Source organism: Dermacentor andersoni, chromosome 8, assembly GCF_023375885.2.
Source record: "Dermacentor andersoni chromosome 8, qqDerAnde1_hic_scaffold, whole genome shotgun sequence".
NCBI lineage: Eukaryota > Metazoa > Arthropoda > Arachnida > Ixodida > Ixodidae > Dermacentor > Dermacentor andersoni.
The window spans coordinates 123,557,608-123,584,424 of record NC_092821.1 but is presented as its reverse complement, the minus strand read 5'-3'; the positions used below and the strand labels follow the sequence as shown (position 1 = coordinate 123,584,424).

At 47.9% G+C, this 26,817-nt stretch overlaps 1 protein-coding gene across 1 annotated transcript in view; it reads left to right on the top strand.

The window, feature by feature from the left end:
- The window catches only part of LOC126529009 (receptor-type guanylate cyclase Gyc76C-like), a 316,126-nt gene that overhangs the window by 270,164 nt on the left and 19,145 nt on the right, over positions 1-26,817 (top strand). The window contains exons 6-16 of the mRNA XM_050176613.3: positions 1,096-1,242; positions 3,151-3,323; positions 4,789-4,930; positions 6,810-7,012; positions 10,754-10,859; positions 11,503-11,581; positions 14,827-14,932; positions 17,584-17,739; positions 19,705-19,809; positions 21,310-21,381; positions 22,663-22,843. Of these exons, the coding sequence (XP_050032570.1) occupies positions 1,096-1,242; positions 3,151-3,323; positions 4,789-4,930; positions 6,810-7,012; positions 10,754-10,859; positions 11,503-11,581; positions 14,827-14,932; positions 17,584-17,739; positions 19,705-19,809; positions 21,310-21,381; positions 22,663-22,843 (1,470 nt within the window). The remainder of the gene's footprint in view (positions 1-1,095; positions 1,243-3,150; positions 3,324-4,788; positions 4,931-6,809; positions 7,013-10,753; positions 10,860-11,502; positions 11,582-14,826; positions 14,933-17,583; positions 17,740-19,704; positions 19,810-21,309; positions 21,382-22,662; positions 22,844-26,817) is intronic.

Sequence of the window (26,817 nt, the reverse complement as noted above, 5' to 3'; positions counted from 1 at the left end):
GCCGCTAAGCGAAGCGTCCGCGAAAGAAAATGATTATTTTGGTGTTTCTTTTTGCGCGAGTATAAAATTTGGCCAAAGGTCGCCAAGTCAGTGGTAGCGAGTTTTCAAAGAGGCGATGAATTGCAAAGTGCAAATGTAGCTCGGCGATGTAGATGCCTAAAAAATACGTTATGTGTTTAGGCCTCAAACGCTTTATTAGGCCTAAGACATTACGTTTAGACCATAAAACCTTGTTTTTTTTTTTTTTTAGGCCTCCACACCTGCGTTTTGTGCACCTAGCTCTACTCAGGGGCTGTGAGCAAGTGGAAACATTTTAAGAAGCAGCTTTGTAAGAAGAAGGTTATGGCAGGTCTGCTATACCTACTATATGCTGTTGTCAACAAAGCGACTGCCCCATTAAAAAAAAAACTCATTTTGCTTGGCCTTGAGCTCACTCTCCTGGTAAATGGAACTCTTCATAAGCGGAGCTTATTTACCTGGTCCTTTGAGGTTCCGTTTAGCGAGAGTTCACTGTATTTCAATTCGCCAACTGTGCGCCATGAAGCTCGAAATCCGAGCAAAAGTGCGAATTAGCGAATTGCGAAAGTGGGATTGAAGCGGCTTATTCTCTATATCAAGCACGTGAAACTTACTGGCTGATATTCACGTAAGATAGGACCCTCATAACGAACTGAACACCAGATATAGCAAACTCGAGGCGTTCGCTGTCAACGCCATAAAGCCACTTGCATGCCGGGAGATAATTTTATTTCTCTTTTGTCATGGGGCTCAGGCGCAGGAACAGATTATCGCCTACAACGCATATTTCAATAAATGTATTTTTCCTTGCCCTTTTTTCTTCACCCGGGATAACAGATCCGTATATAATGAATGCAGCGCAAGGGTTCTCTTGAGTTCATTATAGGCGAGTTCGCGTACATCAAAATACCGGATATATCAAGCAATCTTTAGCGCATGAGCCTGTTCGTCATAATTGGGTTTTGCAGTACATTGTCTCCGTGATGGGCCTTTTATACTCATCCAGACTGAAATGGATTTGACTGTCGTCTGCTTGTCGTCTGCTTCATGCTCGTCGTCTGCACGTTCATTGCGCAGTCTACGTGTACTTGGGCAACTACCGGGACCTGCAGACGTTGCTCATCGCCATGAGGATGCGGGGACTGACCGACAAGGCCGAGTACTTGGTCATCATGATCAACCACGACATCCACTCGTGGGAGGACTTCAACTTGAATTTTTTCGGTACGTCTCGCACGCTCTTTTTCCCCTCAGGTTTCTCTCGGTGGGTTAGTCGTTAACGCGATTCGGTAAAAAATACTTCTGTAGATGAAGCTCACTGTACATACCTAGAACAGAAGCGTAGCTTGGCGCAACAGAAAACTTGCATAGTTGGCTATGACTATAAGCATGATGTACTTTAGCGCGATAGACATGACACAAGGCGATGGTAACTCCCTGGCGAAGCGCTACGCTACTGCTCTGAGTGTATAAAATTCGTCTTCGTGTTGACCCTGTAAGTGTTGGGGTCGGGCATGAAATAGATGGTAGCTGACCCATGCCGTCGTCCAACTCATCCACGCTGAGGACGTTGCTGAAGGGAAGGACTGGTTCTCATCGAGAACGAGGAATATGGGATTTATTTACGCTATCTACATGAAGGGTGAAGAACGTTACAATTCATCAGTCTAGCATGACTGAAAGAGAATGCACACTGAACAGCCGACAACGGCTGCTTAAATACACTCTATCCTCCCGAGATCCCTAGGTGAGGGAAAATGGGCGTTCAACTTTTGACCAATCGGAGCGTCCAAAGTCATCGTAGCTGACCCGCTTTTGAGGGGAAGGGTTTACACAGTCACTACCGTACAGGTTTCACTGAACACACCGAGGTGAGCGGGTTTTTCGCAGACAGAAGTCTTGACCCGAGCAGGCGCCTCTTGATCGCAGAGTTGACCCCGCAGACAGTGGCTGCCGCGTCTGTCCATTGACTGTGACGGCTTCTGGGGTCCGCGAGACCGCACCGCCAAAACATCTTCTTCCAGGAGTTCCCCCGCTCCAAACAAACCGGGACGGCGACGGCGGATCCACTAACAATACTTGGTCCCCCGAGCGCGTGTAGACACGCTGGCGCCGTACGGCTGTTGGCGCGGCGCATTGTCGTCCTTACAAAGCGAGTCGCCGCAGCGGGCCGGGAGGGTTCGGAGGTCGCTTCTCCGTAGATCGCCAGCCCCCGCAGGCCGATCGTAACAACCCCGTTTTACGTCACGCTTGTCGTGCTGAGAAACAGAAGCTCTATTCCATCTCCTACGTTTACGTTTAGACGCTTTTACACGCAGACTGCCGAAAGAACAAATGTCATGTATGCTGGCTATCAATTGAATTTACTTGCACGTAAACAGTATCCTTATATAGACAACAACGTCACTCCTTCAAACACGCGCCTGAGCACACATGTAGCCCGGAATCAGATAATCTGATGCCAAGCGTTTTCATTGGATGGCGCAATTCAGATGACAGGAACGCACTGAGGTGAGCACAGCGCCACCCCTGGGCCAAAGAGGACGTTACGCATCGCCATATAGCGTTTGTACAAAGCGCAGACTACCTTTCGTCGAGGGGGAGTCGCTGCCGTCCGCTTTCTTGAGTCGAAGGGAAGTGCTAATTTGATGAGCATTCCGGAATGCAGGGGTCACGTGAGCCCTGTGCGTTTTGTTTACCTGTGCTTCAATGTAACGCCTTTAGCTTCCCTATACTAATGCCCCCCCCCCCTCCCTTGGGAGAGTCAAAGCGAGCCGTTTACTGCGCGTGCTTAAAGTGTAGATGCGAGATCAATCGCGTGCGAAGTCGCACACTTTGTGCCATTGTGTTCTCTTGCGCTCTCTATCTATCTATCTATCTATCTATCTATCTATCTATCTATCTATCTATCTATCTATCTATCTATCTATCTATCTATCTATCTATCTATCTATCTATCTGTCTGTCTGTCTGTCTGTCTGTCTGTCTGTCTGTCTGTCTGTCTGTCTGTCTATCTATCTATCTATCTATCTATCTATTTATCTATTTATCTATTTATCTATCTATCTATCTATCTATCTATCTAATCTAATCTAGTCTCTTGAAACCGTGTCCCACTGCCGTTCCACGCAGGGAAGGTTCCCGAGAAGGACATTCGCGCCCTGAGTGACGCGTGCAGTCAGCTGATGGTGATCCTGCCCAGGCCGCCCACTGGCGACTCGTACTCGGAATTCATCGAGAAAGTGCGAGAGTACAACCAGAAGGAGCCGTTCAACTTTCCTCCTGGACTGGCTTCCTTCAAGAAGGTGCGTGCTCTCTCGCGCGTCTCCCGTCATTGGATGCACCGGGCCGCGGCACGGGCTCGTTTATTATATTCGGCGACGTTCGAGTTGTCGTTAGCACTCGCACCTAGACACGAGCGCAGGAGGGTACATTCGGCCGCAAATGTTTACGGGACGCGGTTTCCGCGGCAAATGTGGATTTCTGCGGGTCGCATGAACCACTACGTATACATTGAAGATTCGAATATAGATGCAATGAGTCCATATTTTTTCTTTCTTTTTTTTTTGTGCGGGAATTCAGCTTTTTCTCAACTTCCGTGTTCCGCGAACTCTTGCCGCCAACTGTAAGATGGAACACTACAAGACTCTGTCCGTACCCCTGTATTGACTCTCGGGATTCACACTGGATCACATGGCTGGGGCGCCGCGAGTGGCCATGAGTGGCCATGGGTTTTCGAAAGGTCGGCCGTAAACCGATCAGAGCGGTGGGGCTTTGATGTCGACACCAAGTGGACATATTAGGCACTAAAAGATCAGTAAACGTCCATCTGTGCACGCATCTTTAATTATAAGGTTGATTATTTGGTCTGGTTTACTGCTGCCGATGATTATACGTCGAACAAGGATATAGTGGTTTGGGCGAGCTGATGTCTGAGTACGTTTCGTTTTGTCTCGAGCACCTCCCCCAATTCCTTCCCGCCGTCTCCCAATTCTGGGTTTTTCTTTTTTACTTTTTCTTCACTCATTATGAGTTGCGCCACTGTCACTTATACGACAGTATACGCAGCAAAGCAAACACAGTTAATCGCCATTCTAATTGGCATAAAGAGTAAGAAGTGCAGGTCAGCAGGACCAGCAACCGTATAATAAGTAATGGGTAGTCTATTATAGCAACAGAAGTGGGTTCCAAAGGAAGGGACCAATCCTACGCTTTACACACCTGAGGACCCCGGCTTCCCCACACCCCAATAAGTTCATTTTTGCCTCAACCAATATGTCAGCTGCACCCCGTAGGCTCTGGAATTCACACTGCCCTGTGTAGTAATCGACACCTGAAGCAGTGGATGAGTGAGCGAGAAAAACAGCTTTATTGAAATATAGACTGTGCTTGGTCACTGCTGTTGGAGGGCCTCTTCCAGGGCCCCACTAGTGTAAAATATAGTTTGAGTGTGCTTTCATCCTAACGCTCTGCGCTACACCTACGATTTCGCATTCTATCGCTGGTTGCGCTGCCCAAACTTTTTAAGCTATGTCTCTCTTTCTTTTTTCTCATTATGTGAGTTCCAGCTTCATCGGTTAGTAAGTACTGGCTTAATGCACTGATTGCTTGCTTTCGTCTTCATTGATAGCGATGAAGTGCTGTTCGTGCTGTGCATCATCGTGCCTTATGCTCAAACTATCTAAGGTTTCCTATTTGATCCGGATTCCACTCACGTACCACCTCCACTTGCCTTTCAACCACCTATTTTTTTTTTTTACTTTCGTGCAGCACATCACGGAGTACGCATCGTACTTGTACGATTCGGTGATGCTGTACGCCGACGCGGTCACTGCGCTGATCCACAAGAACCACAGCATCACCGATGGTCGTGCCGTCATTCGGGAGATCATAGGCAGGAAACGCTACAAAAGTAAGTCGATCCCGTATTGTTGTTTATTTCCTTTTTCTCGCATTGTCATCTTCGAGGGACAATAGCATGAGGAACATATATATGCACACAGAAATAGTTTTTTTCATCATAGTCATGATTGCAGAATTACCAAAGGTCACGATGTTGTTCTCTGGTGCTTGCCTGTTTAGCTCCGCGCCGTGTCACGGGTTTCTGACTTTGTACTGGTTGTGATGGTCACAGTAATCTGTGCATAATATGGCAGCTCATAAAACCATTTGTAAGTGAGTGGCAATGGTCACACGTATTTGCATTCTTCCTTGTATATATAGCTCGAAGTATAGAAACACGTAGGGAAAAAGTCGCAATCTTGCCTGAAAGGCGTGGAATGGATTGCGATAGGAAATTAGTGGAGAGCAGTACAAAGTAAGGATGGCAGTTTTATCGGTCGTGTAAACTTGTAAACATAAGCATACTAGATAAATTAACAAGCATGGTATCACACGCGCAGAAGCGAGCGTGAACACATATCACTCGATGACCGCGGAAACTCGCTGTCAAAACGCTGTTGTGAGGAAACGCGGCAGCAGCAGCGAGCGAATTGACCTTCGTGCTGCCGCTCGCATCAACGCGAACTAAGCCGGGAAAACTCAGCGCAGCGCGGACTCTGTACCCGTCGCAGACAACTTTCAAGATACAGCGGCCCCGACTAGAAGGCTCCACTCTCCCCGAAGCCTTGAGCGCGACGGAAGGCGGCGCGTTCCCTCCTTCGCTGCGTGCGCGAGATTTAGCCGCCATCGTCAGCTCACGATAGCACGCTTTTACTCGCACATACAGCATACGGCGCGCGGCGATGGTGTTATCGCCCTTGGACTTTATACGGAACCTCAATGCGACGGCGACAGCGACGGCAGAAATGCGCCTGGAGTGACCATATAGTTGCTGTCGGAATAAAATAACGGAACTTTACCGATGTTTTGGTTGCGGGACCGGCCTTCGTCTGCCGTGGACCGGATTTCGACGAATCCCGTTCCTGCGGCCGAAACGTCAGTAGAGTCCCATTTTTTTCTGCGTGCTCCTTTGAACTATTTTTGTATCGGATCCTATGATCCGATGATTTACTGACTACAAATATAATGTGTGCGTGTGTGTGTGTGTGTGCCGGTGACTGGGGTGGGGTAGAGTTTATAATTCCTAATGGAGAAGCATGATCCTCTATTAGTTGTAAATCACTCCAGACCAATTAACGAGATCGGTGAAAAAGCCACGTCCGCGTGACAAATCAGTACGCACCATGTCACGCAACCTGCGCATTCATCCGATAATAGTTACCTAACCTGCTTGTATACGTAAGGATTGTGTGCCGCGCTTTACAACCCTCATGCGGTCGCTGTTCGGTACGCTTTTCAGGCAAGGAACAGATTCGCAGAGGCTTATCGCTAGTCTCTGTTTGGCAGGGTAGGCGACTACTACTACTACTAGTACTACTACTACTACTACTGCTGCTACTACTTATCATCATCAGCCTGGTTACGCCCACTGCAGGACAAAGACCTCTCCCATACTTCTCCAGCTACCCCGGTCATGTGCTAATTCTCGCCATGTTGTCCCTGCAAACTTCTTAATCTCATCCGCTCACCTAACTTTCTGCCGCCCACTGCTTCGCTTCCCTTCCCTTGGAATCCAGTCCGTAACCCTTAATGACCGTCGGTTATCTTCCCTCCTCCTCCTCCTCCTCCTCCTACTACTACTAGTAGTAGTAGTAGTAGTAGTAGTAGTAGTAGTAGTAGTAGTAGTAGTATTCTACTACGCTACTTGAGCCAGCTATCGCGGTCACTTTGTTAGCATTTCGGTTGAGACGGTGAACTTGACGGCCCTCTCCGGTGTTCTGCAAACGCAGGTGTGACTACCGCCGAGATGAGCATCACGCCCAAGGGCGACGTGGAGGGCAACTACACGGTGCTCGCCTTCCTGCCCGTCGCCGACGAGGCTGCCACCAGGGTGCGCGACCGTCTGGCAAGCGCCCGCCGGGCTTCGTACCCGGTCATCGAGCGGCTCTTCCAGCCCGTCGGCGGCTTCAAGTACGTCGACGACGAGACGGCCGTGAGTCACCGAGTCCCTGCAATTTGCCGCGTACCCGAAGAACCGTAGCGAAGCCGCCTAGCACAGGCACGTGGAGCCCGAAACATGGCGACTGCGACCCGTTTCCGTTCTCCAGCAATCGCTCGCAGTGGGCACAAACGCATGGCCTTCGAGATTCGAGAAACATGGCGACCTACGACCTGTTTCCGTTCTCCAGCAATTTCCTCGGGCGCTCGATCGCAGTGCGCGAAAACGCGTGGCTTTCGAGATTGGCTTCCATCACTGCGTGAGAGCCGTCGCCTGGGTCACCCAAACTCGACCCGGATCTTCGGACCGTGTAGCCGGGACCTTTATCGATCGTGATCCAGGAATCACATCCGGATCGGGTCCGCTCGCGGTCAGGAGTGACCATGGTCAAGAGTGACCAAGAGCGGTTGCCAAGGCGCATTGTTAGCACGACTGCGGCGCCGATTCATAACCTGCCGGATAAAAAACACATTGGACCGCGAGATGGTTGAGCTTGTGGTCGCGCTTTCGGCCGATTTCCTTTAAGGCACGAGAGAGAGAGAGAAGCGAAAGGGCCAGCTTCACAGAGTGTCGGCTTGCGAAGGCTGATTGAGTGACTTCGTGTTGTATCCTGGTTTGTATCCTTCTTCCAATGCAGTAGGCAGATTTAGCGTTTGCAAAAGCCTATAGCGTACGCGAGACACCATCGCGAAAGGGACTGCGCATGCCCTAAACTTAAGGGATCAGATGTATGCCGAAACGTGCACTTTGCTGAAAATGTGCTGGTATGCAAAACGTACTTTCTTGCTGACCTGTACAGGAACTCAACTAGAGGCCGAATCTCCTTCCAACGTTTTTTTACATTTCCGGTTCCCGAAAAAAACATCGTTGTTATGGGAGAGGCAAAACGAATTCGCCGACATACGATACCTGTAGCACAGGAGAACGAGAATTTAATTCTTGTTCTTGTTTCCGAGTGAAATGGCGCAACCCACTCTGGGGGATTGGTCATGAATCGGGCGGTGAAGGAACTGCCATCAGTTTCTTTTTAACTAAATTAGGGTGAAATGAAATAAGTATCTCCAAGATGGGATTTAATGTTTCTGCTTTACGGGTATGAATAATCATTTATCTAAGCATTGCACAAAGAATTTTGTCGGCATATTAAGAAGTATTAAGAAGTATTAAGAAGTATTCTGCAATCCAATTCTTTGTTTCGTGCAGAAAGATGCAGAGGGCTTCACAAACGTTCCTGTCGCTATAACCTAGTACGGTAGCCTCAAAGGAAAGAATTACAGGAAGAGTCAAATTCAAATCTAGCCAAGGGCTCTTCTAAAAATATTTTCTGCTTACAACTTCTTCATTTGTACCGCCGTGGTTGCTTAGTGGCTTCGGTGTTGCGCTAAGCGCGAGGTCGTGGGATGAAATCCCGGCAATGGCGGACGAAGTGCAAGAACATCCGTGTTAGATTTAGGTTCAGGTTAAAGGACCCCAGGGGGGAAACCTAATCCGCAGTTCCCCTACTACGGCGTGCCTCATAATCAGATCGTAGTTTTGGCACGTGAAATTCCATAACTTTGAACTTGTTTTTGTTTTTTATGCGTGTCTGGGCGCCATCTATACTTGATAAAACTCGACGCACCTTGGCTGGTAACGTTTACGATGCATTTTGTTTTGTTTTAGATTTAATTGGTACATTTCTTTTATATCTTCAGCTTCTCGATTGTTCTGCACCCACTATAGTAGAGTGGCATATGTGCCAAATGGTTTTCTTTGTTTTAACAAGTGTCTGTTTTTAAGCAGCAAAGCTGGTCTTGCTCAGCGTAAAATGGACCGTGCATCACAAAACTCCACCGACGGAGGCGGGGCGCGCAGCTGGTTTCGCCGCCGCTTCGATATCTGCGCATGCGCCGTGATAACTGCTCGGAATGCGCATGCGCTAGACCTTGAAAAGGATATGAAAGCGCTTGCTCGGCCGCGATAGGTCAATTAACACCATGGGGCGGCCTAGGATGCTGATGATGAGAAAGTTTATTTCTCATTAAAGGGAAGGGGGCAAAAGGATAGAGGGTGGGGGGGAGGAACCACTTGGAGTAGGCCTACTCCATCCTCTCAGCCCACTCCAGGATGGCCTCTTGAAGGTCGGAAAGTTCGTAGTGCCGAAGAAGAGGGTGCGCGTCGCGAAGATAGGCTTGCTGCGATGCGGGAGAAACGGCAACGACGGGCCGGTCCAACTGACTTGCTGCGGTGCGGGAGGGCCGAGTACGAGCGACGCCGAGCTCGCGCTTCAGCCGGGGGTGCCGACACTCGGTTTCAACGTGAGTTCCGTCTCGTTGGAGTTTGGACGTTCCTGCCGAGTGTGCGATCGACCTGAGGTTTGGCTCGAACCTATCGACGATCGACACGGTTCGATCTGTCTAGAAACGTGCACGAGGAATGCGTGTGTGCTGCGAGACGTCTTCCCGGAGGCCAGCGACCAGGACGAGATGCGGCTGCGTAGGACCTGTCGAGAGACGGTCTCACGCGGGAAGGTGCCGCAGTTCAGCGTTGATGAGTCTGCGTTGATTCACGTTGATGGAGTCTACGTCGCTCAATAAACGGGCAAGCTCGCACTTGGTCGCGCGAGCTGGTCGATCATAGGGGCAAATGATTGGCGAAAAGTACTTGAAGCCAAGTTACAACCTTAGCAGCAGCCAAGTTACAACCAGCAGTAGCCGGAATAGCCCCTAATCGACCAGCTTCGCTTTTTCAAACCTCGTGCGATCGAGTGCGAGTTTGCCCGTATTTTTTTTTATCGTAGTGTTTCTTTTGCGGTATGCGCCACTGAAAAATGTAACAATGCCCCGGTGCATTTCCCACAGCAATCACTTTCGCAAATTTAGCCTGGTGTATCGTCCCATCTGCATAAAGTGAAATGCGAACAATTCCGAAACTATACTCCTATACGTTATATGCTTCCAGGTTCACCTCTATCTGTAACAGCGCGCTAAATTCAGATCCAGGACGTATAGACTTTGAACAACTCCACGCTTAGAAACCAACTATGAATTTATTGCACACGGCACTTTCAGGCGCTCTGGTCGGTCCTTTGCTGCGTGATCTCGTTTCAGTTTATACTGATGCCACATATGCGTGCGATAATCTGTGCCTGCAACAAATACAGCGAACGCTCGTTACAACGAAATTGCTTCATCCGAAATATCGCTCTATTCGAAGCTTTTCTAGTGCCCCGACCGCGTCGCGGCAGCTCTGGACCTGATTATCCGAGATACAGTGAGACCTGAGCTGTTGTTTGTTGTTGCTGTATCGTTGGCGCTATACATAGTGTCCTTCAACAAGCAGCAACCGGCCCGCCAAATATGCTCCTGCAAGTAGCCTACACTGTAAAATAATTGACAACCTTAAAAGTAAAAAAAAAGTGTAAATGTGTCTATAACTCACACTATTACACCCAAATAAATTACACCCTTAAAACTGGAAACGGGTGTAAAAATGACTATAACTCACACTGTTACACCCGAATAATTTGCACCCTTAAATGTGATAAAGCGTGTAACTGTGTCTATAACTCACACGATTACACTCAAATAATTTACACTCTTAAAACTAGAAAAGGGTGTAAATGTGTCTATAGCTCACACTATAACACCCAAATAATTTAAACTCTCAAGTGATAAAGGGTGTAAATGTGTTTATAACTCACACCCTTTTTACACCCTCCTTTTCCCTCCTCCGAAACCCCGGTGCTGTGTACAGGAGTTCGAGCTCAGCATCAACAGCACCGTCCTCTGGAAGAACGGGCAGCCTCCTCTGGAGGAACCGCCCTGCGGCTACGACGGCTCCGGTTGCACTCCACCACTGGGTGAGGCTCTCTCTTCTTTTCTTTTTTGAATATTTTTTTCTCGCTCTAGCGTTTCTTTGTTCCATATTTTAACGCGATAGCGTTAATGGTCCCGTTTCGCAAAAAATCTGATGTCGGCGTTGGACGTCGCAGGCGAAAAAAAAAAAGGAATTCCTAACGACTACCACGCAGGCCCTACGAGTGGTGCAGATGCGTTACTGAACTAATTGAATTCCTCAAAGTAAGATACGTCAGAAAAATCGTAAGGTACGACTTAAACACAACCTTCAGAAATGATAGCGTCAGATTTTAATTTGAATATACCTGAAAAGCATAATTCTCTTACGCAGATACTCAAACACAAAACCCTTTTCCGAGCGGTGCGGTCACCTCCGTGCAACCGCAAGAACGCTGCGCTTGCCGTGAAGCGTGACAGGCAGTCGGGGATCTTTTAAATCTATCGCGTTCCACTCTTAGAGGCCAAGCTTAAGGGTCTTCCAAATTTTTCCCCTCTTGTTTCATTGCGCAAGGTAGTCGAATTAAATGTTACATTCTTTGTTATTCACAGTTTCCGGTAACGGGTCAATTTCTTCACCGGCTCTAGTAGAGAGCGTCATTACTGAGAGAATAATTCGTGTACATTTGCGATGTCTTATATCCGCAGATAACCGGCGAGAGATACTAGCCAGCGTTCTCGGTGTCCTGCTCATTCTGGTGTCCGTGTTCGCAACCGTTGTTTACAGGTGAGATGCGTTATAAACTTGTCATTTTCCGATTGGCCATCCACGAAAATGTCATTGTGTACAGATGTAACAACTACTGGCTAATGTAGTGTCTGTATGCGTTATGGGGCTCAGTAGGGCTTAACAGGTCTTCATAATAAAGCGCCTGTCCTATTTTTTTTAATGCAAACGCGTCAAATGGCCCATTGACCGAAAAAGCTGGCGGCATCTTTAGCAGCGCAACCTCCTTTTGGCTGCTACGCCACGTGGCTAGCGCGTTCTGATTGGCTTCTCCGTCTCGCGCGCCCTTGACGCTGGCTCGCGCTGGCTGGCTCTGGCCTTGACGGACGAAGCAGAGCTGGTGAAAAGGAACACCTGCTGCCGCGCTAATGCGTGATGGGAAAGGGCATCGCCGCGACGCCACGTCACCGTCGCTCACGCCCTCGAAAGCCTTTCTTCGCGTTCCTTGTCCGCGCAAGCTCTCACCAGCGTTCTAAGTGTGCCTCGGTAAGGCCAGATCAAAACACGCCAAGCGTCTCAACGCGCTCGCTTGTCCGCGATGCGTTCATAACTCGAAGGACAGCTGAGCACCGTTCAAATGGACATTAATGCTTTCACATTCACAGCTTCGTAAGAAGTTCTTAGGTGTCCTTCGGTTTATTTTTTATTGCCAATACTGCTCGCACTTTCGGCCCATCGTAGGTCGTGGCGCCTCCTTACACAGCTGCGCGTCACGTGACCGTGTGACGTCACGCCAGACCGAGAGACGGGGCCCCAGCTCGCGGCATCGATGGTGGAGGCGAAGCCTTGCGCGCCGCTGCTGCGGCGCTACCGAGAGAGGGCGCTCGCTGGTGTGACGTCACGCTAGGAGGATAAATGGGGCTACAGCTCGGCTCCTCGCAGTGGTCGGCGCGCTGCCTTGCGCTATGTCGGGTGATGTATAGCCATAAGTTTACCAAAGGGCAACCATGTCCACACCATCAGCCGAACCAAGGCGCAGCCAAGGGTATTGCTTTCGCAATCTTCCAGGCTTAACCAAGCTAAGCCTTCAGCCAATTTTTCTCCAGCTTCCGTCATTCCAGGCACGTACGCAGGATCTTTTTTCGGGGGGGCCCAACCCAAGGTAATTTTTCTATGCAAATGAGGGGGGGATTACCTTTACTAGTACAAATGTGAATAACGCCCACCATTCGCCATAAAAACGCATAAACCCACGAAAGAACGGAAATAAGGTGTATTTTACACGTACGCCTGTGCGATTCACCTCTCCTTTACTTGACAAACAAAGAACTATGTTAAATGGACTCGCGCAGGAAAGCAGCACCAAGAACAAATAAAGAAGCAAAAGTAAAATAAAGATTACGTTAGTAAAATATAACTGAAAAAGCAGCAGTTGGCAACAAAGGCAAACGGACCGCGCGGAGTTCGGTCACTCCGCCAGCCAATCACAGAAGCCAACAAAAGCGTCGTCATGCGGTCTTTTCGAAATGGCGTCGTACTTGATACCTCCGGAGCGTCTGCTGCTCGTAAAGAGTCTTTTCATCGGCAGAAGCAATGAGGTGTGCAAAAGACATGGACAAAATGTATGGAGTCTTCAAAAGTCTGCGCTGCTATTCATTTCACTGCTGCGCCCGTTTTACTCATGAAACTTCACTACCAACTGAAGTGAAACTTCACAACAAATAGTTGTAGCGAAGCAAGCATGTTATTTCAGTTCAATAAAGAATTAGGAATTCGCCGTTCCACTATTATAGGCGAGGGAAAAGGTATAAAATTACGCGCTAATAATTTTATTTTTGTAGTTACCGCCTTATTTGGGTAACAGAAAAAGTTTCAAGTACGAATTATTTGCAGCCTCGCGGAGGAACAGTGGCTGGCGGTTATGAGGGTGTGGGCGGGGCTTCATTGCAGACTTCAGTTGTATGCGACTGTAGTAGCGTTTTTTGAATTAGCTCTGGAAGAATTATATAGAAATATACATTTGCGGAACACTCACAGTTCTTTTGGATCCCTCGTTTACTGCTCTAACAAGTGCCACAACCAACTCGTATTGTTATTTGGGAAGTTACGTAACGATACGCGGCCGCCAGTCGCGTACAACCGCGTAGAGCGCAGGAAGCTGCGATTCTAGACGTAATGCGCCCACCGCGAAAGGTTAGAAACACACCTACATAAGCACAGCAGAGAAGTGGCTACGTTGGGCGGCTCTAATGGTAACTGTAGAAGCGTCATTCAGAATACACGAAATTGTCCTCTATTGCCGGCGGCGTTTTCTCTATTTCCTTTTTAAATAAACAGGTGTTGATCCATAAATATTTTCATAAACAATGGCTAAATTTGTTAATTTTCGCTTTTCCTGCCCGTTTGGCTGTTGTCTCGGCCCTCTCCCTTAGTAGATCGCTTAATTTCTCAGCTCCTTGAGACTCTTGTTTCCATTTGCCAATTGTACAGCACGAAAAGTACTGTACAATTAGGGAAACACCAGATGAATTAATGGGCGACAGCCATATTGCCTATGAGTTTAAGGGTTATTGCAGGGTTTGATGATGGATGCTGTCTTGCATTATTTTATTTTCCACCTTATCTAACCCATATCACGGGTATATGGTTCCGAGGATCTGTCAGCGTCGCGGCGAGCCGTCACTCGAGCAAATAATGAAGCAAAAAGAAAAGTTAAACGCAAATGGCATTTTCTCTGGCCGCTACTCGTTCCACGCTCATACAGACCAGCTGACAACGAACTGAATCCCTTTCCTGGTCCCTGGATCAGACTAGACGAAGAAGGTTGAACTAACGAAGCAACAACTATGCGCGTGACCGTTGAATAGATGGTGACAATTGAATGCATCTCGATTTAATCGCGCGGGCACCGAATTGATGAGGAAACTGGCCTTCACATCCCAGGAGACGCCGATAACTACCGCCATCCAAAAGAACTGAAAAAGGCAACAAAATGTTGACCACCGAATAGCTGTCAAGTCTCAACATTGATTTGGCGGCGCTTTAGGAATGTGTGTGAGAAGTGGTGGCGTGGGCGGAGAGGGTGGGGGGGTACGCGTCTTAATTTCGGGGGGGGGGGGGGGCCGGGCCCCCCCGGGCCCCCCCTTGGGTACGTGCCTGCGTCATTCTTTATTTTTTCGATCTGTCGTTTTAGTTTTTCTACGTCTGTACGCCGCAGTCTGGCAAAACGATGCAAATGTCTCCGCTGAAAGCGCATCTGGCGCCGGTTGCGCCTAAACACACTCTCGGCGGTGCTTGAAACCCAGGAACTGGAAGTACGAGCAGGAGATCGCGGGTCTCCTCTGGATGATTGACAAGCGGGAGCTGGAGCCCCTGACCACCTTGACCGGCCCGAAGCACGGTATAAGCAAGGTGAGTCTGTCACGTCGCTGTTTATCGGGATCACATGCAAATGGAAATAATACCCGAGGGTTCCAAGCTGGGCTTGTTGTTTTACGTTCGTAGTTACGGCGAAACAGCCCAGACGACACCGCGAGTGAAACAGACGACAGAATGCGCTGTTCCACCCGTTTATAGTCGTCTGCTCTGTTTCGCCATTAGGGGACAAATCTAGGCAATCGTTGCTTCCCCTCCCCCCTCCTTTCGCGTGCGCAGTTAGAACTACGGCGACTTGTCGCTGAAACCCTGAGAAAAGCCCATGCATAAAGTATATTGTCTTTCTTTAGGCTTTTTGATTGCCTTCAAAAAACGTTTTCTTGAGGTTCAACCAAATGTCGCGCATAGTATATTCAAGGGTAAAAAAAAAGCGCATTGAAGGATTATTGTGGTGACATCAAATGTAGCAGATTATTTTCACATGACAGTATAACGGGGTGTGCCCCGATGTCCTCCAGGCCGCCATCTTGTTGTATAGCCAACACGGTGAAAGAACTGCGGTTTATCTCGATTCGCTTAGCTTCAGCAACACAGTGGGAAAAGGATATAGGACTACCAAATGACGTACGTGACGTCATATGAATGCTCCCTCTATTACTGAAAGTAAAGAATAGTCACTAAGTAAAACTGTTTTCTGCTAGTAAAATAGTTGGCGCAAGAATAAATAAAACAAATAAATAAAAGCTACGATGCTTCGAGATAACGTATGGAGCTTTGGCACATTAGACGCGCTCCTACACGTACAAGTATATTGAAATAGTATCTGAAGGCTTGGAGGCGAATGGAAAGCGTTAACTTCCACCCAGATTTATTTGGAAAAGCGCAGTAAATATGTATTCACGAGATCATAATCTCTGCCAGGGGACCATCGTGCACACCAAATCAAGGTAGTACCTACGTCGATGCCCAAGAGATCCCAACTCCTTATTCGGCTAATTAAGGCGAAAGCATGGGGACAGCATTTTTTTTTTTTTTTTTACTATTACTTCCCCGATATCTGTAGTGTCGTCGTCACCGTTGGCTGTCCCGTCGAATAGGAGCTGTCGCTAGCCTACTCACCATATACTGTCCGCGTTGGAGGGTACGATCACCTTTGCTCCGTCATCATCACTTTCGATCACTCGTACGCGTCGGCGCGGACGGTTGACAGCGTTTCCCGGCGTTACGTCAAGCTCGCCATCTTTCGAAACGGCGCTTAGCACGCTTTCGGGTCCGTTCCGCCCCGTCGCGTCCGGTGCTGCCGAGTCACGCGAAATCTCGCGAAGGCGATACAGCACCACCGAGAGTGATCGGTCGGGAACGTCGACCCCTCCCCCTTCCGAATGAAACTCACTGTTACTCCCGAAAGTGTGCCACCGCGACTGATTACCTTTACGGACAGGTTACAAGTTGCGTACTTCGTCGCCGCTGCGCGTTTCTTGTCGCGATCTGCCGCGTTGTCTTGCCAGCTCATCAAAACTGCTCTTGCACAGATTCCCACAGCGGCTGGGATTTGCATGATTCTTTAAATGTGTTAGAGTTATATGTGTCAAAGTTGGGAAAACTGCAAGTGCACTGTTGGAAGCCGGTCACGTGGTATATATATATATATATATATATATATAATGTGTGTGTCTGTTGCATACATGTATCTATGTAGTATGTATGTATGCACGTACGTATGTACCCCGCCGTGGTTGCTTAGTGGCTATGGTGTTGGGCCACGAGGTCGCGAGATCGAATCCCTGCCGGGCCGCATTTAGCTGGGGGCGAAATGCGAAAACACCCGTGGTACTTAGATTTAGGTGCACGCTAGAGAACCCCAGGGGGTGCAAATTTACGGCGTGCCTCATAATCAGAAAGTCGTTTTGGCACATAAAACCCCATAATTTAAAGAATGTATTATTACAGAATGTATGTATAAACATACATACATAACATACATTCATACATAATTGGAGCTTGATAGGAAAAGCCCTCGTCCTGTAGTGGACATAACAATAAGGTGATATATATATATATATATATATATATATATATATATATATATATATATATATATATATATATATATATATATATATATATATATATGCGTGTGTGTGTGTGCGTGGGGGCGATATAAGGTGTCCCAGCTAACGTTAGCCTAGCTGTCAAAGGAAAATGAAGATTAAAGAAACACGGTAACACGGTGCAAAATACAATTTTAATAACTACGGTGTTCGGTCTTCAGACCTAACGACCCAACCCCGTAGGTCTTGGAATCGTATCTTGCACCATGATTTGTCAATGTATTTTTTGTCGTCTTCGAACAGCATGACTATCCTTAGCTGGGACACACGGTATATATATATATATATATATGTTGGAACTGACGTTGGTCCACCACCGTCAGTTGCACTTTGTTCCTCGAAGAGGCAGGACGTGTCGAGTGGTGAGGTCCTGAATGACACGTTGCAGTGTGGTGAACGCGGTCCCAATCACACATCCAGGACCTCGAAAGATGTGCAACGTGATGTCCGACGCATTTCTCTCGCATTTACCGCCGAATCGCTACTGAATATTTTGCTCCGGTGATGAGGCGCTGTGCCCTATACCTCTTTTTTCTTTTCTCTCTCACACACACACATTCTCGTGGTCGCCGTTAGCTCAGCCTGATCAGCCAGATGGTGAGCGACTCCCGGATGATGCACCTGTCCGGGGACACATACCGCTACCGAGGCACCATGACGTACGTGAAGAAGCTCGTCTACCACCGCCGATCGGCCGACATCCCGCGAGCAGTCAAGAAGGAGATGAAACTGGTGAGAACTCCGGTCGCTAGCTGATGCGCGCGCCCATTGCACTGGCTGTGATTTCGCGGTACCCGTGGCGGCAGCTTACTGGCAAACATGCAAGCGAAAATTTGCGTGACCAGACATCTAGGAGGCGCATATGACGCACGAGAGGCTTCAGACGAGCAGACCCGTGAACGAGAGAAAACGCTAAGCGTAAGATGTTTTCGCAAGTAAAAATTGAACACTCCGTGGTGGCTCAGTGCCTGTTGTGCTCTACTACTGAGCACAAGGCCTCTTGTTCGGTTCCTGGCGGTAGGGCAAGGGGCATCATGAGCCTATACTTCTTTCGCAGATGGCCACCACACCAGGTTAAATTTGCGTGATCGGGAACCTCGGAGGCACATATGACGCACAAGAGGCTTCAGACAAGCAGATTTATGAACCAGTGAAAACACTAAGCATTAGTTTTTGCAAGTAAAAGTGGCCCCGCCCCAGTGGCTCAATGCCTATAGCGCTTTACTACCGAGCTCAAGGTGTCTTGTGCGATTCTTGACAGCATGAGCAAGAGGCATCGTGAGCCATTGCAAACATTATGTATAATTGTACATTAAGTATAGAAACAATCAGTATGAAACCAAAGCCAATTCTTTATGTTGAGGCAAGAAGTTCTTGAGAAATTTCTGCATGTTTTCTGCAGTGAATGTTTTCTGCAGTGAGCACAGCTGTTGACTTATATATTTACATATTTCTTGATGAACGATTGTTCTGATGCATTGTGTTCGTATAAATAAATACATATTGTTTTAATTGATTGCTATATACCTCTATTTATCTTCATATTCGGGTAACTAATGTATCGCATTTTACTTATATATACTGCGTTATCTTTTTAATACAGTTGTCTAATAATGGGTGCAGCAATTGTTTAGCATTGCGTAAGGGCTTCATCTGTATCAGCGCATCTGCTGAGCACTTCTTTAGCACGGACTGGTTACGCTAATGTTCTCACGTGCTCCCGTGTTCTAACCCAAAGAGTTAAGGGCCCAGTTGGCTAAACTCTTGAAAACTCTGCCGCGTGAGCTTTTGAATTTTTGATATAATTGCGACGGCATCAGAGGCTTGCGTGGCGTGTACGTGAGCTTGTGTAGACCGCATTGGTGCGCAAGGACGTTGAACACGAGACTTATAGGGCCGTACAGCATCGCCGTCTGCTGACAAAAGAAATGAAGCCGATTCATCGTGGCCTCCGAGATCGTGGCGGGCCGTCAGCCCTCGAAGCACGCCTCTGTCACATCGGCCGTCATCCTTTCACCCTTGTATTATTTGGTGTGTTATTTTTTCTTCTGATGTGTGGCTAACCGCCGTATTCTCAAATGATCCTCGACTCGGAAGCTCTTCCTCCACTCCAGCGACTAAAGCCCCTTAAACTTCGTAAAGTAGCAACGCTCTCCACCTCCGCCTTCACTCCTCCTCGTTTCTCCTCTCTTTCACGCTCCCTCCTCGACTGTGGCGCCGCCTACACTGCTCGAGCGTGGCAACGGCGCCAACATGCGCTCCTCGCCACTCCGTAGACGCTTCTCGAGCAAAAATGGCGCTGATGCACGGCGCGAGGGCCCACGTGATGCCATTAGGCCAATAGCGACGCGGCGTCGGCCTCGGCCAGAGCGCGCGAGGAGGAGGCGGCATTCTTCAAAGCGTGGCGCTACTTTGCGAAGTTTAAGGGGCTTTACGAGCGACTTGAGCCCATCGGCGCCCCTCGGCTGATGATGTCGCTACACTCCCAAGTCTTGCCGTGGATAATTATGAAGCGCAGTGGCCTCTTCTGTCGAAGAGCGGCGCTGCTATCTGCTTTCTCGAGTAGAGGTGGAAGTCTCAGTGGAGGAATGCTCTAGAATACGGGTGGGGGGAGGTGGGAGGGGGCAAGTGCGCGAGCGAGTTGAAACGACAGCTGTCGTGCAAAGCCTGTGTACCGCGACGTGTTTCCTTGTTTAGATGCGCGAGCTGCACCACGAGAACCTGAACCCTTTCGTGGGAGCCTGCGTGGAGCCCAACTGCATCTACGCCGTCTCCGAGCTGTGCGTCAAAGGAAACCTGCAGGTACGTGCGTAAAACTGCGGAACGACTTGGTCGTTTGATGAAGCTAAAAAAGAATTCGATGAGGGGCGGTCGTTTAGGCTACCGCGTTTCTCTTAACGAGAGACGGAACGGGAAGAGCGCCCGTATATATTGAGACTCAGCCGTTTCGGAATAGCCAAACGACGGTTGAATTATAGAACACAATACAATATACCTTTATTTACATAAACATACAATTTATGGGGGACTTAAAGAAAGAGTTGCTCGCAGCAACTTGACGGGGCTTAAACCCGGCCTGAGGGCAGCAGCAGAAGGCACAGGCACTGATTCAGGACCGACAAAAACAATACATAAGCAAAAAAAATGACAAGTTGGCTTAGACATTATGCCAGCAAACAGAAATTCAATGTAAAAAAACATTAGAAACCATAAAAAACTACGCAATTCACAGTGTACACTAGAGCAATAAAAGCAGTGATAGAATCATTAACCAGGTAATCATTGTAAGGAAAGAATAAGACATGATTGAGCCGTTGACAGAGGCTAATATCAAACGGAGATGTGTAACGACAGTCTACCTCAGAAACAGTCACAAACAACAAATTAATTCGTGTTGAAAGATCACTGAAATGCTCATACAAATGCGATATAGGACAAAAAGTGACATCTATGTTATTACATTTAAGCGTGTTTAACAGGCGTGGTAAGCGATGGTGCAACATTTGAAGAGCATAGTTAGTGCGAGGATGCGGCACATACCAGTGTTCAGGTGACCGTGTGCTGTATTCTGTTCTGTTTCTAATTAATTGCGCTAAAGAGGTGATGTATAACTGGCTGTGTTTCACTTCTTTACGATAAGCTAGTAATAGCCATCAAGCATTCACCCGTCAACTGGTGGAACTGTTCGCTTGGTCGTTATAGTTTCAATCATCGTGTTTCTTTCGGGATAGCGAATTACGTTTTTTTTTTTTCTAATCGTTGGCGTTAACGACTCAGCTTTCCTACGTGCATTCTGCAGGCAAACGACAGGCTTCTTTCGAGGCGCGTCCTTGTTGAAGTTACTTGGTTTAGAAGACTGGTGCATAGTGTCGCGGTTTGCTCGTCACTAATAGCGTTACCTCATGTTTCGCGGGACATGTGCAGTAACATTAGTCATTAAAATTTGTGGTTGTTTGTGCTCGTGTAGGGCTGACCCTTACCTTCCTTACTCCTTGCTTCATAAGTCTTTGATTGTTCATCGTGCAAATATGCTTCCCTTGGAAGGCGTCACTGTATTTTTTTATGCTAATTAAAGCCCTAACTGTGGAACACATTGCAAACAGACAAGGCTCGTAATTGCTGCTGCAAGTATGGTCTGTGTGTAGCTGAACTCAACAGCTTATGTGTTATGATAGGAGTGATGTTCGTAGACAGTGTTATGCGTGTCGCAAATAGGTTATTGCGTTGAGCAGTTTTTAACACCACAGTCAGTCAGCGAAGTCTTGGCCTACTGCAATAGCGGTGTCCCTTGTCTTTCCCTAGGACATTCTGGAAAATGACGTCATAAAGTTGGACAACATGTTCATCGCTTCGTTCGTTTTCGACATCATAAAGGTAAGCTTTCGAATTGCTATACTGCTTGAGATAATTGTGCCTATTGCAAGAGCTTATTGTGTTGGAAGTGAGATTAATTGCGCTGATCCAGCAGCAGTGTTGCAGTTAATCGCGCATTGGAAAGGTCACTTTTCCGGCCACCTTCTTTCTTTCATTTATTCTTACAATTTCCCGAACTGGTTTAAGATGAGATTCACGCAGTACTCTATAAGATCTCGTTGCTATCACTCGTGATATACAAAAAAGTTTCACATTATCGTAAGCAAGCTCTTCTCTAGTTCGAACTCAATTCTTGTGACCTCTGGGACAAGATTACCTAGAGCAACATAATTATTAGTTTAATCTAGCTCAATTTCCCCCTTTCAATGAGTAATCATGCAACACAAGAACCTTCGCGGTTGCATGCGAATCCGAGCTACCAGTCAATCAACGGCAGCGAAGCTAGCTGTTCGAGAAATTTCCTAAACTCTTCAAGCCTCCTTGGAATTTTGTTTTTCATCCCCCAAAATACACAGAGGAGTTTTAAAATTATTCGGTGCATCCGGTCCAATTCCTTCGCTGTACCGGGCTATTTGCAAAAACGCTTCGCTATATCTGAGATTAGTACTTGTCCAATCTCCGATGTACCCGGTGCATGTTCCTGTAGGCTGCGTCGGCTACGCTCCGTACAGCGCGCATGTCCCTGTTCGATACCGACTACACCGCTACGCGTTGTTGCTGCCGCCGCCGCCGTACAAAAACCGTAGTGGATCTTCCCCCTATAAAGCTTCCCTGCCAGAGGTGTCGGCCAACATAGCGATTAAGGTATTTATAATCATGCAACGGAAAAAGAAAAGAATGGGTTTTCCAGTTCTGGTTCAAAAATCGCCACGCGTTGTCGCTACCCTCTCTCCTGCTACCGCCGTTCATGCATATTTCTTGTATTCTCTTTCTTTATACCGGAAACGTAAACGCAAACACTACAACGTGTGTCCCAGATAACGTTAGCCGAGGTGTTGAAAGAAAAAGAATAGATATTTAAAAAGACACTGCATGATATGGTTATAAGATCTATGGTGTTGGGTTTTCAGAGGTCTTAAAGTCGTATCTTGCACCGTGTTACGAACGAGATAAAGTTCTCTAACGCTTAGAACATCAGTCTGACTGGACCGAACCGAACTGGAGCCTGCGTGTGCCGATGCTGCAAACACGTGAAAGTGCGATGCTGTTGTAACTTGTGAGCACCAATCCACGGTCCTTCTCGCTATAGCGTAACCCTCTTTCTGCGTGCGCTCCTCGTAGGGCCTGCGCTACCTGCACGAGAGCGACCTGCGGGTGCACGGGAACCTCAGGTCGACCAACGTGCTCGTCACCAACCTGTGGGTGCTTCGACTCACCAATTTCGGCCTGCTCGAGCTGCGTTCCACCAATGCGGCGGCGCGCGCAAGCCGGGACGACAAGGAGGACTACCAGCTGTACCGCTGTAAGCCACCTACCCCCTTTGGGAAAGCCCCGCGCGACGTTCAATCGCATCTCGACAGAAAGTCAATCGAAAGCAGTGGGAAGTCAGCCGGGAGACAACCGAATTTTTATGAGGACGCCTGCTTCTCTTCCTATCATATTCGACTTTCATCGCGATAACAATTACATAGAGTGTCCAGGTGAATTTTTGCCGTCGCCGTGATGTTGCGCATAAAGTTCAAATGCGACAAGATCCTATGTCTCGGCGCGCCCTATACTTTAGGGGTGAGGGGAATCGCGTGAGAGTGCGCCAAGAGGGTGGCTTGATGCGCGCCTCTGTCACGGGATCAAGCGCGCGCTAGAGAAAGTGGAGCGGGTGAGTGCGCGACTTCTCCTTTAGCCAGAGCGTGGCTGCGCTGTCGAGTGTGCACGCAGGCCACGCGCCTGCCTTGGGAGTGAATATGCGGCGGGTGCAATGACTACGGGCGAGCCGAGATGGCTGACGGCTTCACGCGCGCTGTGTTCCCGCTTGCCTTGTGTTGGAGGTCGCGTAATCCGAAGGTTTCCCGAGACGCATTGAAGCGAGAGGCAGCAGGAAGCGTTCGCTCCTTGTTGCCGGCGCTCTTCGTCACGTGAGCGCTGTACAGTGAGTGCTCGTGGTCATCGAGTGAGATCTGTTCATGTTTTCCGGTGCGACGCGTGACGCCAGGCTTGTTAATTTAATTAGTAATCCTATACTTACTATTTTATACGGCCGATAAAATGGCGAACCTTACTTCGTGTACTTGTGTACTAATTTGCTATCGCTATCAATGCTTCGGCTGCCTTTCGGGCGAAACGGCGAGATTTTTTTAGGTGTATTTAAAAATGCTAAACATAACTTACCTGTTACTGAAAGGCAGGCTTTCTAGCTCCTAAACCAGTAGTAACGAAAAGGGAAACGAACGCCGACTGTCAAACGGAAGCTCGCGCAGTGGCGGTGAAGGAATATTCAAGGTTTACCTGCGCATGCTTCGAGGGAAGTCAGCGCCAACCCGTCAATCTCGCACTATTGCAGAGCCCTCGCGACAGGTTACCGTTTCGGCACGACCGTTCCTCATTGTGTCACTCAATATACGGCTGACTTACGCACGCCCTACAACTATTGTGCTACCCTCGGTTGTCTTGCGCAGGGAAGAATCGCCACAACTAAAGGGTTATCAGTCACGAGTGCCCGCACATGCCCAAGGTTGATGGATTGGTGCGACTTTCCCCTCGAACGTGCGCAGATAAGTTTTCCGCCTTCCTCCTCCTCCGCCACTGTGCGCGACGTTTCAGAGATAGACAGTTCGCATTTGTGCCGTCCTTTTCCCGTTCTTACATTGTTGACCGTGTCAGTACGGCTGCCTTTCACTAACATGAATCCCCACCGACTTGCTCAGCTTTCCATTGTCCTAAAATTATGCCTCGGCGCACTTTGCTAGAGTGGCTGCTAACACAGCGCATGCGCACGCGTACCCTGAGAACGGTCGACGAGGGGGCTCGGAGTGAGCGTCGCGCTGTGCAAGATACACTGCGGGTGAGCGTCGAGCAGGGACGTTTGCTGGAACAGAAACATGAAACCGAGCGTCGACGAATGGCTACGCTGACACGTGAACTTCGAGAGTGGAGTTATCGGGAAAAGAGCCGAATTCGTAGTGAACTGCGCCGAACCCGGGTGATGTAATCAAATCATTCCTATCACATTGATGCCCAGACTGCTGGGAGTATGTATTAATCATTCATTCGTTCGTTTACTGGCATTATCGCCAGCGCCATTGAGGCGTTACAGCAGAAAATGATATAGTAACTATACAAAAGCACAAGCGCTAAGGAAACATCATAAAATTTAAGACAAATACATTTAAAAAACCATAGACGCAACAGCTACCCTTTATATATGTGGCAAGAAACTGTGAGATTGGGCTTCAGGCCTAAACGCCATAGCCCTCTGCAGTTCTTTCTGCTGTATATTAGTTTTAGTATGAGAAAATAATGATTAAAAAACAACAGCACGAGGTTTTATTTCGCAAGTTTGCCAGTCACCAACAAGTCTGTTCGAAGAAAAACTCTCAGTGAGTTAATATTGGTAGAACATTCTTTCAATACTCCATGTCGCAATTCTTTGACAGAGAAGTTTCGATGTCTTACGCGAAAAGAAAGAAAAGAGAAACAAAAGAAATTGTTCAAAAAAATAACGGTATACTACGGCGCCGGTCTGGTCGGCGCGACATCAGAGGTAAGCGGTGCGCTTTCGTTTCTTTAGGCACGTTTCTATGAAAGAATATACCTCCCAGGTCACCAGGTTTAGCTCACGTTTAGTTTCGAACGCATTGGTCTCCTTATTTGCTGACAAATTAGCTAGATCGCGGTCAAAATCCATGACGTCGCAGAAATGTGGTGGGGAACGACATTTAATTTCGCGTCGTGGCGTTGTGTTTTTTCTTCCGTCTTTTCATGGGTTACCAGAACTTCCAATCTCAACCGTGAGGCTGGCCCTGACCTATTTCGTGTTACTGGTGCGTGTCGTACCAATCCAGCTTCTCTCCTCAGGGTCCTTTTTACTTCGGCGCGCAGTTTTTTTTTTAAATGCCATTCGGGTCCCGCGATATCATCCGCAGCTGTCAGCGACCCATACGCGACGTTCGCGCGTAACTCACAAGCCGGCGAACATTTCATGCACTTCTAGCTTCACCGCATAGCGACCATGCGCGTGGTAGTGCACGCTTTACAGGCGGAAAATTATGATGTGTAGTATGGCGAGCGTTTCACGAAACTTGAAGGAACCGTTTTTTTTATTAATATTATTTTTTAATGCGTAGGCATTTCGATGCCTACCCAACGAGAAAACAAGACCGTCCTTCCGTCATGAAAGACGATGTAAGACGAATCGTTATAAATAAATAATGTATAAGGAGAAGAATAACTTCGAAACGAAAAACGTTGACGGTGGTGTGTTGCGAACCTACGACCCCACGGTCAGAAGCCCGTTGTCTTATCCACTGGGCTAAACACCAACGCTTACAGACGTTGAATATATCTGAACCATGTCAATGTGTTGCACCGGTGGCACTGAAGAACAGTTTCTATGAAGTATTTGCCGAAAGATTTGATGATATTGGAATAAAAACTACCTCTAGGACTACATGTAGACCGGACTTGGAGCATTGCAGACATTAGGAAAATTCTAATATTGCGAAAATTTATTGCCAAACACGCCACATCACCATCGCCGCTTCGGCGGCCGTGTGATGCGCCTTCCGTTGGAGCGTTCCTTCACCGACCGAAATGCCGCCGATCTCTGAGGACTCGTGCGCTTCGCATCGCTCAGCACAGACAGATACGCAGTCACTGAGTTGATAAGGAGTGATGACGGGTTATATGGGTCTCATCACTGTTGATAATGGCTCGACGCGGATGGATAAGGTGCGAAAGAGCAATAATGGCTTATAATGTTAGGAGCAATGATGATAAGGCTAATAAGCATCAGGGTTGATAAGCGTCGGATCAATTCTAGTAAGGTCGATAAGGACGGATAAGGGTTGGTAAATGTTGAATCATGTCCGACAAGGCTGATAAGGGCATCGGGGTTGATAAGGGCAGGGTCGTTTACGATAAGGTTGATAAGGCCCGATAAAGCTTGATAACTGTCGGATATAGTACGATAATGTTGATAACGATCGATAAGGGTTTATACTGGTCGGATCAAGTTCGATAAGATTGATAATGACACCAGGCTGCGTGGAGATGAGCAAGTGGCACAATCCTTATGCATAGACAACTCCAGTGCAGTTTCTGCCATAAATTTTAAACTCGTAAGTCTTGGATCATTGGTACTTGCTGCATATTGTTCTTATTCAGCTCGAGGGCGTTACTCGCTCCCTCTTTTCCTTTTTGTAGTCTCATTAGCTAGCTTATTGGCCAAGCTTAATTGTGCGAGGTTTGCTTAAATATTCGTTTTCTGGCGTAAGCGTTAGT